General features: G+C 43.1%; 6 protein-coding genes across 7 annotated transcripts; 3 read left to right on the top strand and 3 right to left on the bottom strand.

The window, feature by feature from the left end:
- Positions 1-6: 6 nt before the first annotated feature.
- On the bottom strand, positions 7-7,712 carry LOC132259962 (probable ATP-dependent DNA helicase HFM1). Of its 2 annotated transcripts, none has more exons than XM_059757830.1 (10): positions 7,302-7,681; positions 6,269-7,239; positions 2,768-2,984; positions 1,766-1,929; positions 1,470-1,690; positions 1,079-1,406; positions 805-1,019; positions 647-735; positions 318-570; positions 7-253 (listed from the first exon to the last, which is right to left on the bottom strand). In XM_059757830.1, exons 1-10 carry the CDS (start codon positions 7,600-7,602, stop codon positions 7-9), a joined length of 3,006 nt encoding a protein of 1,001 aa, XP_059613813.1. In that variant the 5' UTR covers positions 7,603-7,681. The 2 variants fall into 2 exon arrangements, with proteins under 2 accessions (XP_059613813.1, XP_059613814.1); XM_059757831.1 differs by having other exon boundaries at positions 87-253; positions 358-570; positions 7,302-7,712.
- Positions 5,595-6,258, top strand: LOC132259978 (pro-resilin-like). Its single transcript, XM_059757852.1, has 2 exons — positions 5,595-5,798; positions 5,868-6,258. The coding sequence occupies exons 1-2, from the start codon at positions 5,715-5,717 to the stop codon at positions 6,069-6,071; spliced, it is 288 nt and encodes a 95-aa protein (XP_059613835.1). The 5' UTR covers positions 5,595-5,714; the 3' UTR covers positions 6,072-6,258.
- LOC132259971 (protein phosphatase 1 regulatory subunit 7) lies at positions 7,652-8,942 on the top strand. The gene is made up of 3 exons (XM_059757843.1): positions 7,652-7,838; positions 7,910-8,703; positions 8,769-8,942. Exons 1-3 carry the CDS (start codon positions 7,652-7,654, stop codon positions 8,940-8,942), a joined length of 1,155 nt encoding a protein of 384 aa, XP_059613826.1.
- A 39-nt stretch (positions 8,943-8,981) lies between these two features.
- LOC132259963 (general vesicular transport factor p115) lies at positions 8,982-11,916 on the bottom strand. The gene is made up of 3 exons (XM_059757832.1): positions 11,728-11,916; positions 9,304-11,646; positions 8,982-9,198 (listed from the first exon to the last, which is right to left on the bottom strand). The coding sequence occupies exons 1-3, from the start codon at positions 11,803-11,805 to the stop codon at positions 9,076-9,078; spliced, it is 2,544 nt and encodes an 847-aa protein (XP_059613815.1). The 5' UTR covers positions 11,806-11,916; the 3' UTR covers positions 8,982-9,075.
- A 20-nt stretch (positions 11,917-11,936) lies between these two features.
- On the top strand, positions 11,937-14,694 carry LOC132259973 (UBX domain-containing protein 1). The gene is made up of 3 exons (XM_059757845.1): positions 11,937-12,115; positions 12,187-13,094; positions 14,511-14,694. Exons 1-3 carry the CDS (start codon positions 12,066-12,068, stop codon positions 14,546-14,548), a joined length of 996 nt encoding a protein of 331 aa, XP_059613828.1. The 5' UTR covers positions 11,937-12,065; the 3' UTR covers positions 14,549-14,694.
- LOC132259972 (D-aspartate oxidase) lies at positions 13,089-14,167 on the bottom strand. The gene has a single exon (XM_059757844.1). The coding sequence runs from the start codon at positions 14,119-14,121 to the stop codon at positions 13,114-13,116; it is 1,008 nt and encodes a 335-aa protein (XP_059613827.1). The 5' UTR covers positions 14,122-14,167; the 3' UTR covers positions 13,089-13,113.
- Positions 14,695-14,705: the final 11 nt, after the last annotated feature.

Raw genomic sequence — 14,705 nt, 5'->3', positions numbered from 1 at the left:
GGGAGTTTAATACAATATTTCATTATCATTCTCCGCAATGATCTTCTGAGTCTCCCTGTAAAATTCATTGACAAGATTCCGAGAGGGTTCAACACAATAAGGCTTTCTCAAGATTTTTGTCATCTCAAGTTCAAAGACTGTTTTCAAATCCTTTTTATCATAGTTGCTCGACGGTCCAAGAAGAGGCATTTCCTCATCCGTGGAATGATTCAGCTTTGCATTGGACTCCAATTGGTTGAAAAAGTCATCAATGCTGTGAAGAGAGTGTAATAGGGGGAAGATTATGGGTATTTTCACACAAAAAAAGCGTGGTTTACCCAATATCAAAAGGTTCCACTGGATTCTCAATGTCAATACCAGTTCGTTTCAAAGATTCTCTGTACAATTCCATTCTTCGTGTCTCCTGCCAGTCGCTACCTTTTCCTGTAGTGTCATCCAGTCTTGGCTCTTTCGGATTCGGTGCTTCCAGATCCTGAGAATTCACTGACAATGCTGTGTTTCTCGCCATCGTGGAGAAATTCTGTAAGTACTTCTCTTTCGGATCCAAAATCAAATGCACATCAACGCCCACTGTGATTAAAATCATTAATTAATTCGCTCAATTCATTTTCGAATAACAGTATAGAATACAAAGAGACAGACTCACCAAGAGAGAGATGAAACAAATGGATATGAATACTGGAAAATTTAGTGTCAATATCAACAGTAGCCTCGTAGTTATTTCCGCTTTCAAATCTGCAAATAAACATATCATTTTACTCTTCCTCAATAACTTATAAACACTCCATTTCAGTATCATTTTACATATTTCCCGCGAAGAATAATAGCGAGTTGCTTTCTTCATCTCCAACCACCAATGCAACGGATTCGTCTTCATTCCTGCGATGTTCATTATTATTTTGCTGAGCCTGCACGATAATCGTCTTAGTATTTGTCCAGAAATATTTCACAGAATATTGAGGAATTCTTTGAATGCTTTCAACGATTGATTTGTTGATTTTTGAATGTTCAGGAAAAAGCTGAAAAAAAACAGACATTAAACTCAGTATTTAGAATATCTAATTTGCACGTATTTTACTTCATTCAGTTCACGATAATTAGTTCGCCTTAGAGCTTCGAAGCTCTTGAATCCACTATCAGCTAATATTTGAGCCAAATTGCAGTCATTCTGTTTCACTTCTGGCAATTGACTGCAAACAAATGGGGAATTCTCCCACAATTCTGCCGTGAAACATTTCTGGAGTGTGAGAGCGCTGAAGAAGGCGGAAAACTTCTCACTGTGCATTATCTTCAAGACTTCCAGCACACATTTTATGAGATGATTTGCCATTTTCATCACTTTGTCACTCTCATCGCGTAAATGTGTGCTCTTAATATCAAAACATCCTAGCATCGCTTGCAGAATACTAAAAAAAGAAAATGACAATAAATTATCACGTGCAGTGACTCACTTTGTGGTGATGTTTTACCATGAAACTTTCCCTGTGATTGAATTAATTTTTCCCGAGATTGGAAAACGGATTTGTTTGCTTCGTCCGGCGGGATATTCATCATCTTCAGTGATCTTGTGAGATGTATTCCATTCATTCAAGATCTTCTTGTCAGTAGCACGAAGTGTAAACTGCTGAAATTCTGAGCATTTGCATACAATGTTGAAGAGTTGCATTATTTCTTCTCTGCCAGTAATCTCCTATATATGAGAGAAAAACAGCACATTAAAGTGATTCTACAGTGATATAAGTAGATTCTCGTCAGACTTGTATACCTCTTGAAATGCTTTTATAGTTTCCAGATGAAGAAAGTATCGCGCCATCAGAGATCCATAAGCAGTGGAAGATAAATTGTGCTTCTGCAGTGATTCCTTATTGCTCCTCTTCTCACACACAAGTCCCCTACCTTTGAGACTCTCCAGCGTTGATTTGCACAGAGCTCGAAAAGAATAATTTGACGATAGTTCACAGACGGCATTTTTGAAGCCATGCAATAATTGTTTCACCAATTACTCATCCTTAAGGCATGACGGCACATGTGTTTGGAGAGGAAATTATTTATAATTACACCCGATATTGTTTATATAGGGAAATATACAGTGGAATAAAACCAACACGAATCGTGTCGTAAAAGCCTCAGCAGACTGGAGAACAAACAAATCAGTTAAATCATCAATTATAATAATTACTTCACTTTAAATTTTCACATGAAAGACACACTGGTTAAATGACAGAACAATAATCAACCTGTCCACTGGATTGTGGCAGAAGAATTCTCCGCATCGACTCCTCATCGACACATTCCAATATTAGTTGCAGGGGGGAAAAGTGTAAAACGTTAGCATTCACAAAAGTCACACAGAAAGGTGAGTATTTGCACATCTGGCAAAGTGCATCAGCAAATAGTAAAAATTATTCAATTCATTTTTCATCAAATGTTCTCATATTTCTCCATACAACCTGCACCTTTTTGCACTTGCAAGACGACTAGAAAGAATGGAAATTCTTCAATATTTCACTGAAAGGGAGAAGAAAAAAGGGAAGTGCTTTGTCTGGATAAAAATAGCTGAAAGCTGGTACTCCACAAGTTTGCCAAAGTCTCCAATTAGTGCTCTGCTGTTGTTCTTTTACAAACTCCATGTGGCACACACCGCGTCATTGCCAAAGAAATGGTAATTGCGTTGAAGAGAATTACTTTTTGCATCAACCAAACTTCACGTGCAAACTGCTCTTTAAGACCTTCTCAGAGAAAAATATCATTTGACCATAAAATATACCTGATAATTGATTTTCAACGGTGTCCTCTTTAAATCCATAGTGGGTGGGATTTATGTGCACGCGCACGTACAAAAATGACGATCTTATCCACTCCATCGCCGTGTCCTCATCACTAATGTTCCCCGTGAAGATCTCACAGTTCATGTAGTCCTGCAAATTCTCATGTAGATGCGATTCAATTGGAGAAATTTTCTGCCGCATATTTTGGTACATCGTCTGAAAAGCAGAGTGAAAAAAATGCACGTGAAATATCACTTTCATTGCAGTTCTCAAAGCAGAGAGGCTCTTATAGGGTCAGTGTCACTCACTGATGTACACTCAAATATATAATGTTATAAATTGCATAAGAATTTACAACATTAAGCACTGCTCTATTGCATACTCTTCCCATCTCACTCTCACCGCAGCGCGAATGTTTTGTAAACTTGTGCTGTAATCGACGGTAGTAACACACAATGAAAAATTGTCGTTTTCGTATAATGCCAATAAAATGACACTCAATGCAGAAAAGGTAACTTATTTGTACATAAATAAACATATTCAAGAAAATACACAAGACAATTTTCTGCAAATTTCTTTGGTCATTTGTTGGTATTTCGCATCAATGAGTGTCGATGATCTCTATGCAAATTTCAATGGAAAAAAAAAACAATTCTTAATAATTGGTGAATTAAGAAGAAAAACACAGGAACAGTATATTAGCGAATAATATGAATTATCCGCGAGATAATCTAATTATCACTATACCTGCCCAGTAATGCGTGATAATAGGAAGAACAAGCATCATTGTCTGTAAGTAGCTTCATTATTATTATGGTTTTATCTCGTAATGACATTAAGCATCCAGTAAAATTATGTTATAATGTTTGGAGTACATAAAAAAGCAGAAAATGAGGATTACTCATTAATAATTTATGTGCATTATCCATAAATATCATGCGATTGTATTAACATTTAATGTCAACAAGATTTTCCTCTCCATCCACCGCACAGTGCATCTTCCATTTGATTTATTTCATTGGAGTCTGTTGCGAGTAATGTTATATTATATGTTGTCTCTCTCTCACTCACACTCAATCTTAATTTTAGCAAGTATTGTGGAAAAATATTTTCCAATATTATTATACAGTATCAATCAATTTGGAAAAAAGAGCATTCAACAATCTTCTATATTGATGAGACTTCTTAATAACATTTAAAATTTTCCACCCATAAAAATATCCTCAATTGACGAGATGCATTTTGATCAAACGACATTGCTGAGGAATTCTTTTGCCAATCAGCGAGAGGAGCAGCAGCGTGCAGAAATTGCATCTTGGAAGTCACTCTCTCAACACTGGAATTCTCTTTGGGTGTGTGTGACCAAGAACCACGGTGAGATAAACACGAGAAGATCACACATTTTGCTCATCATCAGTCCAAATAGGTTAGCAACGTACTCTCCCATGTACACTTCAAGTCACTCAAGCAAGCAGGTCGCCAAGCGGCTGCTCAGTGTGTGCACTAATGCACCAATGCTGGATAGTCTCAAATATATGGCAATCGTGATTGATCAAATGTCATGAAAATAACTCGCCACAGACCCAATACAATAGAATGCTTGAAGATCACATTTTAACACGCGAGAAAATTCGATGAAATTTGCATTTCAGACTACCTCTATGAATTAATTTACCGACTCTCGGTACTTGGGAATGTCCAAAAAGACGACTCCTTGTGCAAAATGCTTCAATTACCATTTTGCCTTATTTTATCAATTGCACAAAATTGATGGGATGGAGTCAAACAATCAAGTTGAGATCATGTGAATTTACCATTCCTCGCCTCTTTGTTCCCATCACAAAGTCAGCGTATATTTTTGTGCGTGCTAAAACTAAACGACACCGATTACCACGTTAAATCATAATTAATTGCACAGCGTAGAATAAATTTAAATAGCAAAAAGAGCACCCACTCTAAAAAGCAAAGAGCGAAAAATTCGCACGATATTTCTTCTTCAGGACAAGGTATTTCCACCGTTTCCCGCCAAGAAAGCGGACAGACCATTTGCTCTCAATACCTTGACCATTAATTAAAATTTAATTTTAATACAAGACGTTTCAGGCAATCTTACACAATTTTGGGGGGAAAACCATTGTGTGACCACTGTGTCCATATCTCTCTGTCTGCCGTCTTTTTCTACCCTCTACACGTGTGAAGTTGCTAGAAATTGAATATCTCAGAAAACAACAAGCAAAGGTGGGCATAAAGCGCAAAAAACTGATACAATAAATCATAAATTAGAATTTTTAATACATCAGAGAATATTCTCAACAAGGTCACACACCATTCTCATGACATCCCCTCCGCATGGTTTATCACTTTTAATTAATAAATTATTTATAACAAAATCCTAACTTTTTGTTCACTTCACACTATGAAAGTGAATCTTTTCCTCTGACACAAGATCGAGTTGAGGAACTTTATTACTAATATTCATTATGAAATGTGATTCTTTTTCAATAAAAATACTCTATATGCATTTCCATAATTTCACACAAGGGCGATCACAAAATACAGATGTCTGAAAAATGTACAGAAAAATAAACTATATGAAATGCATTTAATATTCATTAAATCTCTAATCTATCTTTCACAAAGAACTACAGGAGAATTCTCAGCACAATCCACGGAAGGGGAACACAAGCTGGAGAAGCTACAGGTGGGGATTTGTGACTCGAAAGAGAACTACCTTTGACCCAACATTTCATCTTCTCCCCCAGCACACGCTCGGCAAATTGTACTGCGAAAAAGAGAGACAATAGAGCATCACGGTATAAAAAGCACAGAAAGTCAGCATCTTGTCATTAGTTGCTTTTCGTCTCTTGTAGATTATTTATCAAATCGCACACCAGGAGCATTTTCAGAGTAGTGCCTGAAGTGAAGTATTGAGTAAACACGGGCAAAATGTGGAAGATCCTGTTTGTCGTTAGTGCATTTGTGACCCTTGTGATTTCACGGCCTCAGGGACCAGGAGAGTTGCCTGAACCGGTAGTGATTTGATATTTTGGCAATGTGCTGAGGCATATCTAGAAATGAGCAATTTAATCATTCTTGCAGTACGAGTATCAGTACGAAGTGAAGGATCCGGAGAAGGATTTATTTTTCGATAAGAGCGAGAGTGGCGATGCCACGGGAAAAGTCACTGGAAGATATAGCGTCCTGATGCCAGACAAGCGACTCATGATTGTGACATATTCCGTTGAAGGTGAATCAGGATTTGTGCCACAAATAACGTTCCAGGATAATGCCAACCCATTCTAGTGGATAGTTAATACCGACGAGCATTCTTGATCTTTCAGTGGATAATATTTTATACATCATGCCCCAATCAATATGATTTATAGAATCTTAAGTTATTGAAATTGACGAACGCCATTCGATGGAGATATTACCCTATTATACATATGTATATAATCAAATATGCAATAATTAAAGAGATGAACAGAAACGCCACTTACTGCATGACACGTCCTTGTAAGAATTACAGCAACACCAGCGTGAGTCGTGAGACCAACGCGGCCTGCGCGGCCGATCATTTGAAGCATTTCTGTGACTGGGACTGGACTGGGCGCCTTCACAATGACCAAGTGCGCTGGGAAATTCACACCCATCGCTAGTGTCTGAGTGCACACGAGAATGGGAACACTCTCCCTCCTATAGACATCCTCCACTATCAGGCGATCCCCCAGAACGAGTCCGCCATGGTGAAAGGCAACACCCTTTCTCAAACACTCCCTCAACTCCCCATTTTCGACCTTCGCCGCAACATTGTCCAGCAATCTTCGCTCATTCTCATTCAGTTCTATGCAGAAATTTCGCACAAGGTACTTCGCCGTGCCCTCCGCTCCCATCCTTGTGCTGCAAAACACTATCGTCGGTCTGCCCTGCCAATGTCTGGTTACAATTCCAGGCAGCCAAGAGTTCATAATAGCGTCTACTTTGAAGAAAGACTCCTCCTCGCCCAGGGGCACGCTGATGATCTTCTCCTCAACCGTGCTGCCGTGTGAATCTGTGGATATTGTATAAGCTTTCGTGTTCGCCTGGCCAAACCACTCTGCAACATCCTCCACATTGGCTAATGTAGCCGAAATGCCAATGAGTCGTATGGCGGTGCCAATCTCGCGAGCGCCAATTTGGATGCGGCAAATTGTTGCCTCCAGGGCAGCGCCACGACGTGCCTCATTGAGTAGGTGGATCTCGTCAATCATCACGAGTTTCACGGACGTGAGGAAATTGATATATTCGCGCCATCGCCTCGACAGCGAATCCCATTTTTCCGCTGTGGTCACCACTATGTTGTACTCCGCCAACTCCTTCAGATTCGTCACATTTGTCTCACCAGTCACCTCGCAGCACCTCATACTCAGCCTCGAGAACTTCTCTTTCCACTTCCCTAATATCTCCGAGCAGAGAGCCCTTGTCGGTGCCACTAAAATCAGATTGAATTTAATGTGAGTAAAATCCACAAGGTGGCGGACTATCTCAGCTTACCATAAATAAATCGCAGTGGATCGCAGGTCTCTGGCCAATTTGCTTTCATCAACTCCCGCATTATTGACAAGAGGAAAATTGTGGTCTTCCCACTTCCTGTTGGGGCAGTGATCACCATTGAGGAGCCCGAAAAAACACAATCATTGAAGAACATTGCTTGCATCCTGTTGAACTTTTCAATATCACTGAAAAGTGGTCGATACTTTTCAACGATGAGAGAATTCACAGGTAAATCACTTGCTCCGATGTTTTGTGACAAATTATGTGTGCCTAAACCGTGAAGTAATTCATTCTTCTCCATCTCTTCGGCAATTCCCAGATCCGTTGATCTCGTGTCGAATCTACAAAATATGCCGCTTCAGCTTCTACTTCACTATGTCCACCGTCTGTGGCGCAGCCTTCGTTTCCAGCGAATTTTTGCCACTTTCGCCGGGATAATTCAGCTGATTGCAGGCGTGATTTCGCTCTTGCTGCTGCTTTGTGTTTATTATTGTATAAAATTAGTGCAAAGTACTCAAATAATGTCCGAGAACGAAGGTAAGAGACCTAATTTGAAGGTAAAGCATTCAACTAGACGGATATTCAATTGTATTTGTGTGTATTTGCAGAGAAAGCGCCCGCTGTTGAGGTAAGTGGTGCGTCAAACGCGTCAAACGATGAGTCAAGGGACAATCCTGATGGCCCAACAATGCAGAAGATCGAAGATATCATTACAATTGATCCAGAAACGTATGAGTTGGATTTGAATCATCAGCGAATAGGGAAGATCGAGGACCTGGAGCCTCTGGTGCGCATCGAGAGATTATGTTTCCGGTGGAATCTTATAAAGAAAATTGAGAACCTGGGCACCTTGACCACTCTCAAGGAGCTGGAGTTCTATGACAACCAGATCACAAAGCTTGAGAATCTGGAAGCTCTTGTCAACCTTGAGATTCTCGATGTGAGCTTCAATCGTCTGGTAAAGATTGAGAATATTGAGATGTTGGTGAATCTTGAAAGGCTGTTTCTGTGCGCCAACAAAATTCCACGCATTGAGAATCTGGATTCTCTGATAAATCTTACGATGCTGGAATTGGGGGACAACAAATTGCGGAAGATTGAGAACCTTGATGCCTTAGTGAATCTGAAGCAACTCTACCTGGGAAAGAACAAGATCACGCGCATAGAAAATCTTGAGAAACTGACCAATTTAACGTGTTTGAGTCTCCAAGCCAACAGGATCACAAAGATTGAGAATCTGGAAAGTCTCACGGCTTTGTCGGAACTCTACTTATCTGAGAATGGTATTGAGAAGATCGAGAATTTGGACAGTAACACGGCAATCGAGACCCTCGACTTGGCGCAGAATATGGTCAGCAAGATTGAGAATCTCTCACATCTCACCGATCTCGAAGAATTTTGGGTAATTTTCTATTTTTCTGTAGAATTTAAATGCAGTTAATAATCCAAATTTCTCCTCTCTCACAGCTCAATGATAATTCCGTGTCCGATTGGGCTTCGGTTAATCACTTGTCCGGGAACACTCAGTTGGCCACAATCTATCTGGAGCGCAATCCTGTGGCTTCGGACGTTCAGTATCGCACGAAGCTAAAGCTGGCCATACCGTCACTCACGAAGATCGATGCTACGCTCTGTCGCTAGTCGCCAGAGAGAGAGAAAGAGTGAAGAAAACACATCCGCTTAGGAAAATATCAATACCTTTGATAGGAATGAGAGATAATATATGATAAATCGCGAAACAATAAAACAGAGTCACTTGGGAATAACGGACATTCTACTTGAGAGCATCATTTGTTGCGCCATTGGGATTATCATCAGAGTCATCCTCGTCAGACGCCTCGTCAACTTGTGCCCCCAGTTCCCGCAACTGCTGTCGATACTGCTTTATTTTGATGTCCTGCAACAGAAGAAAAGGATTTTAATTCACACTGTGTCGAATTTCCATCCACTTTTACACGTCGTATTTGATTGTAAGAGCAAAATAAACCATAGTGTAGCTCACCTGATCTGTCAGCATTTCCAATAGATCTTCCTGGTCCTTTCTCAGTTTCTCCATCTCAATCAATTCTTCAGTGAACTTCACTTGGAACTCCCTCAGTGTCAGCGAGAGTCTCTCAACTTCTTGCTGGAGTCTGGTATTCTCCGCTTGATACTGCTGAAGATGGGGATTGTCGTGTCCATGTGGCTCTTGATGTCCATTTCCCGTAATATTGAGGGCTGCCACGTGATTGCCAATGTGATTGACCTGACTAGTTTGCAGCTGCTGTGCGAGGTCCGTGGCAGCGGCCAGTTGAGCTTTCAGCAGGATGTTTGCATCCGTAAGTTGAGCATTGGATGCCTGTGCTTCAGTCAACTTTCGCCTGGTCTCCTCCGCATCTCTGTCACACCTATTAATCGTCGATTGCAATTCTGCAATCTTCGTGTCTTGCTCTCTTATGATGTCCTTGTACTGTCCCACAATCCCCGAAGCCTCCTGACTCAGCGTAAGTTCTGTGATGTTCGTGCCTTCGGTGCCAATAGATGTGACTGTCTTCACCACGATCGCCTCGAGTGCTTTGAAGAGTTTGCAGAACTCATGATCCAGAAGGACTTCTGTGGGTGCCCTGAAGCGAATCTGTGGCTGTTTGGCAGCCTTGCTGTAGCTCTCATGCTTCGACACTTCACCGAGTTTGGTGAGGAAAGTCTCACAACTGATGCGTTTCACGACCAGCTGGCACAGATCCTCGCGGCGGTAGTTGGTCACAGAGTTGTCGTTGAATTGTATGCAGATGCCCATGAGGAAGGCACAAAGTCCCTGGATGAGATACTCATTCTCGTCATGTTCATTGGCACTGATCTGGGCAATGAGGAAAGCCACACTGTTTGGCGCTGATAGAAAGGCCTTAACGGCCAATTGGCAGTGACAAAGCCATGTGCAGATTAGCATAAGAAGACCAATTTTGCTCTGCACTCGGTAGTTTCCCTGTTGCAGCAGGGTTGTGCATTGTTGCAGAAGAGACACCGGAGGACTTCCCATGGCTGTGGCCAATAACACTCGCAGGAGTTGCTCCTTTTGCGCTGGATTCTCAATTAGACCGTGCATCAGAGCCACAGCGCTAAACCAGTTGGCTAGAGCGTCTGTGCTAAAGAGTCCGTCGCATAAGAGCTGCCCCTGAGTAAGACTACTCACTTCTGTGGATGACGGCAGGAGAGTCTGTACGAGAGCAGTCTGACCAATCTCGTTGCGATACAGGAAACACTCAAAGCAGTATAGAACTGCACATCTCAGTGACAGTGGCTGCTTCTCATTCACCATTGACATCAGGAGAACAACAATTGCTGGCCGCGGAGGATTGCTGGGTGCCATGACAAGGCTCAGGAATTCCTGGTTGTTCATATCTCCCCGAACAACTTCTCCCACGGTGTTTATTGTCTCAGTGAGGATGTCAGCCGGAACTCCGCTGCCCATAAGCACGCCACATAGCGCCTCCAGGAAGCCACAGTTCCTCATTGTCTTCTGACACGATGCGATAATTTGATGCGAATTCCCGGGATAGACCAGAGATCTCACCACTTGAAGCATTATTTGAATATTGGATACTTTCTGTGGAGTCCAGCCGGTCTCTTCCAATTCAGGTGGCATCTCGAACATCGGCGCCAGGCGTTGAATATAACTGCCTTCCTTGAAGAATTGCTGATTGCTTGAGTTGTTCTTTAGAAGATTCAGCATCAGAATCAGGCAGTCTTCCACAACAATGCCTCCATCAGAGCATCCCTCTTCCCGAATCACGTCAAAGAGACGGTCAAAGGCATTCTCAAATGCCACAATTTTCTGGATATTGGCATTTCCCTTTGTCAGCTGAATCAGCAGCAGGAGAGCATCGTTTCTCACCACTTCGCGACTGTCACTGAGAAGATCCATCAACTTCGACACTCCCATTGGGCTCACGAGTACAATCTCCTGCAGATCCTTGGGTCGGTACTCCAGGAGATTCGTGAGAAACTTTATTGATGGCCATCGCACGCGGAAATCGTATTCCTCCAAGTAGGAGAGAACAAGGCCCACATTCTCGGGATTCTTGATGTACATCTCAGTGAATTGCTCTCCAACATTCACTGAAACAGTGGGATTTTCCATTTCCTCTTCAAATTGCTCTGGGGCAATGATGTTGCACAGAGTATCGAGCGCATAGCCGATGATTTCGCAATCTGCCCTATCAGTCTCCAGGATCTGCACAAGAGCCGGCATCCCTTGGGCCCCAACCTCAATCCGATATTTCTTTGAGAGGGCCTTCAAGGCACGGCAGGCATCACGTCGGTCCTCAAGGAGCGTTGACGATGACACCCTATCCACCAATTTTTCCACCTGAAACAGAGGCAAAGGTATGTGAAAGCGCCCCAAAAACCCCCTGAAGTGTCAATTTCATGCCATGCAAGCACAACTCACAGTTTCTGCTCCACTAGGCAATTGGCCGGCTTCCGGCGCCCCCAGGACACTCTTGAGTCCTCTCTGGAAGAAATCCATGGCGCTGTCTTGCGGAAAAGTGCCCAAATTTGCGAGTTTTTCACTGTTTTCTCAGCATTTTGCACTCACGAACACGTCACTGCTTGTTTTCGCCGCGTTTCGCCGCGGAGGGGGGATGACGGTTCAAAAATCGACCGAGAAAAGTGCATTCAGTGGTGCTTGACAGAAGGCGGTGCGAAAAATAGCTGTTTTTACCGAAAATACTCCCAAAATTCACCAACCCACTCACGCACTTGAGAGCAGAACGCCCAGAGAACGCAATGTCAGATGTTCAGGTACTCTTGGATATGGGATTCACCCGTGAGAGGATGTGAGTTGCATTTAAGGTTAGGGTAATGTTTATGTTGCATTGTTCATTGAATTCCGGGGCTTTCTCTGCAGCGATCGAGCTCTCGCGGTGACCAACAATAAGGGCGTGGAGCCGGCCATGGAGTGGCTGCTGGCGCACGCCGACGACGATCTTCCCAGTGAAGTTGTGACCAGTCCTCCTACCGGCGCGGTGGAGATTACTGAGTCTGTTCCAGAGTCTTCACAGACCAACGAGGCAAAGCCGAAAGAAGAAGGTGAAACTGCAGCAGCCAGTAATGACGATGCTGTAGCGAAGTCCATCAAATGTGATGAATGTGGCCGACAATTCCGTTCGTCTGTGGAGGTGGAGTATCACGCAGTGAAGTCTGGTCATTCTAGCTTCTCGGAATCCACGGATGAGAAGAAGCCTCTCACTGAGGAGGAGAAGAAGGAACAATTGGCACAGCTGGAGGAGAAGTTGAAGAAGAAGCGCGCCGAAAGAGAGGAGAAGGAAAAAGTGGAGGCACTGGACAGGGAAAAGAATCGTATTCGCTCGGGGAAGGATTTGCTTGAGGCTCGCCGAAAGATGGAGGAAATTGAGATGGCTAAAATCGTGGAGGCGCGCAAACGGGAGAAGATTGAGGAGAAATTGGCCAAGGAGAGAGTGAGAGCACAAATTGCGGCAGACAAGGAGGCCCGAAAGGCACGAATGGCTGGAGACACAGGAGCTTCGAGTGCTCCGCCAATTGAGCAAGCCACGCCATCATCTTCCACGTCAGTGAATAGTGTTCCATCGAAGAAGTACTCCAGTACAAAGATCCAAATCCGCCTTCCGGACGGCAGTTCTGTGGTGGAGACATTCGATGCCAAGGAGCAATTATCGGCTGTGCGACTCTTCATTCAACTCAAGCAGGGCATTGAAGTTCCTTTCCGCCTCATGACAAACTTCCCGCGAAAGATTTTCGACGAAGAGGACTTTGAGAAGCCGCTTGAAGTGCTCGGTAAGTCTTTTTTATTTCACTACAAGTGACTTCGTCCACCCAGGGCATCCCTGACTAGTTTCACTGCATATTTTGCCGTTCCCGGAGATGTAGTCACTCCAGATCCGCCATGACCATAGTTATGAATCACACTCATGGGTTTTCCGTGCGACGTGGGGAAGAATTCCACTTCCACACGAACAGGGTCTCGATGGGGACGCAATCCCACGGACTCGCGAATAACTGGAGCTCCTCTGAGGCTGGGTAGGAGGTCTTGGCAGCGCTCTCGAATCGAAGCCGTGTCGTACTTGCAGATATTCAGATTGTAGGAATCGAACTGACGCGTGCCGCCCAGAGTAACACCTTCAAATCCGGGGATAATATAGGTGTCGTAGTCTCCATAGAAGGCTGTCTTGACCCAGGGAGCTTTCACCTTTATAATTTGCCCACGAATGGGTACCAATTTGTTATCTCCCAGCATCCACTTCGATCCCAATCCTGTACAATTGAACACCAAGTTGAAATCCTTTTCCAAGTCAGTCAATTTGCTAACATGTCGCGTTACATATTTTCCTCCATTGCCGAGGAATTTCTTCTCAGCCCATGGCTGAAAAGTTCTGAACTCGGTCAAAAGTGTTGAAAAGAATGATCCGTACTTCCAATCTCCTGGACACATTTTCAATTCATCCTCTGTTGCTCTGCGATAGAGAGGCAAAAGCTTTTCGATGCGAGAATTGCGCACAATTGCGGGATTTGTGGAGGAGAATATGTATCCAGAGAGATTACAAATGCCAACTTTGGCACTGCCCTCTCTTTTGCGAAGTTCATCCCAGTGAGCAAAGGCGTCGTCAATCCATTGCTGTGTTATTTCGTCAGTGGGTCCAGCGAAGGAGGCTGCTGGTCTGAAGATTCCCGCAGCGACAGCTGATGTCGTTTCTGTGGCCCACTTATCAGCCACAATAGTCACTTTAGCGTCCCGGAATTGACTCTGAAGCTCCAGGGCTGTGGTGAGCCCCACAACTCCACCTCCCAGCACTCCGAAATTCATCCTGGCCACTGCGTTAGGTCACAAGACAAGTGTCACTGTCGGGCAACAATATAATCTTAAGCTTATTTATAAGGCAATTCAGCAAGTAGGGATGTTGGGCGGGACAAAGAGACACTCAATTGGAAAGATAAGCTTTCGGGCACTCGGGTGAATATGAAGGCAGTATATGGCGGTAAATGATCAGACACGAACTGGGGTCACCTTCCTATAGTAATATTTTCAAGTGGTGCGATAAGATAGAATATGCAATGCTCCTAAATTTCTTGACCTATCACGAAACTCTGTTGTTCTTCCTATTTGACTTCCAATTCTCTATTAATATGGAATTATTCCTCAAGCAGAAGTGTTTCTTTCTAAAAGCTCATCTCCCCATGTGAATATATTTGCAGGTCTCGTTCCGTCGTCCGTCGTGATCGTCACTAAATAATTAGGTCGGGCTTCTCTCCACCTCTTAAGGACCTCTTCAAGACATGTAATCTTGTATGTAATGCTAATATTATCCTCCTCAGCATATGAATTCAAGGTAAATTGTATTAATATAGGACTTTGGTAATAAATCACACAATATCATGACTGTGGGGAAT

Source organism: Phlebotomus argentipes, unplaced genomic scaffold (genome assembly GCF_947086385.1).
Source record: "Phlebotomus argentipes unplaced genomic scaffold, Phlebotomus argentipes genome assembly scaffold_18, whole genome shotgun sequence".
Lineage (NCBI taxonomy): Eukaryota > Metazoa > Arthropoda > Insecta > Diptera > Psychodidae > Phlebotomus > Phlebotomus argentipes.
The sequence above is the reverse complement of the archived record's forward strand: the minus strand, read 5'-3'. Positions and strand labels throughout refer to the sequence as shown.

Coding starts and splice junctions, on each gene's coding strand:
- LOC132259978 (XM_059757852.1), top strand. CDS start 5,715: ATGTGGAAGATCCTGTTTGTCGTTAGTGCATTTGTGACCCTTGTGATT. Junction 5,799..5,867: donor CAGGAGAGTTGCCTGAACCG/GTAGTGATTTGA, acceptor TCATTCTTGCAG/TACGAGTATCAGTACGAAGT.
- LOC132259962 (XM_059757830.1), bottom strand. CDS start 7,602: ATGGAGAAGAATGAATTACTTCACGGTTTAGGCACACATAATTTGTCA. Junction 7,240..7,301: donor TCCACTGCGATTTATTTATG/GTAAGCTGAGAT, acceptor ATCTGATTTTAG/TGGCACCGACAAGGGCTCTC. Junction 736..804: donor TTATTCTTCGCGGGAAATAT/GTAAAATGATAC, acceptor GTTTATTTGCAG/ATTTGAAAGCGGAAATAACT.
- LOC132259971 (XM_059757843.1), top strand. CDS start 7,652: ATGCCGCTTCAGCTTCTACTTCACTATGTCCACCGTCTGTGGCGCAGC. Junction 7,839..7,909: donor AATAATGTCCGAGAACGAAG/GTAAGAGACCTA, acceptor GTGTATTTGCAG/AGAAAGCGCCCGCTGTTGAG. Junction 8,704..8,768: donor CCGATCTCGAAGAATTTTGG/GTAATTTTCTAT, acceptor CCTCTCTCACAG/CTCAATGATAATTCCGTGTC.
- LOC132259963 (XM_059757832.1), bottom strand. CDS start 11,805: ATGGATTTCTTCCAGAGAGGACTCAAGAGTGTCCTGGGGGCGCCGGAA. Junction 11,647..11,727: donor TGCCTAGTGGAGCAGAAACT/GTGAGTTGTGCT, acceptor CCTCTGTTTCAG/GTGGAAAAATTGGTGGATAG. Junction 9,199..9,303: donor TGGAAATGCTGACAGATCAG/GTGAGCTACACT, acceptor CTTCTGTTGCAG/GACATCAAAATAAAGCAGTA.
- LOC132259973 (XM_059757845.1), top strand. CDS start 12,066: ATGTCAGATGTTCAGGTACTCTTGGATATGGGATTCACCCGTGAGAGG. Junction 12,116..12,186: donor GGATTCACCCGTGAGAGGAT/GTGAGTTGCATT, acceptor CTTTCTCTGCAG/CGATCGAGCTCTCGCGGTGA. Junction 13,095..14,510: donor GAAGCCGCTTGAAGTGCTCG/GTAAGTCTTTTT, acceptor ATATATTTGCAG/GTCTCGTTCCGTCGTCCGTC.
- LOC132259972 (XM_059757844.1), bottom strand. CDS start 14,121: ATGAATTTCGGAGTGCTGGGAGGTGGAGTTGTGGGGCTCACCACAGCC.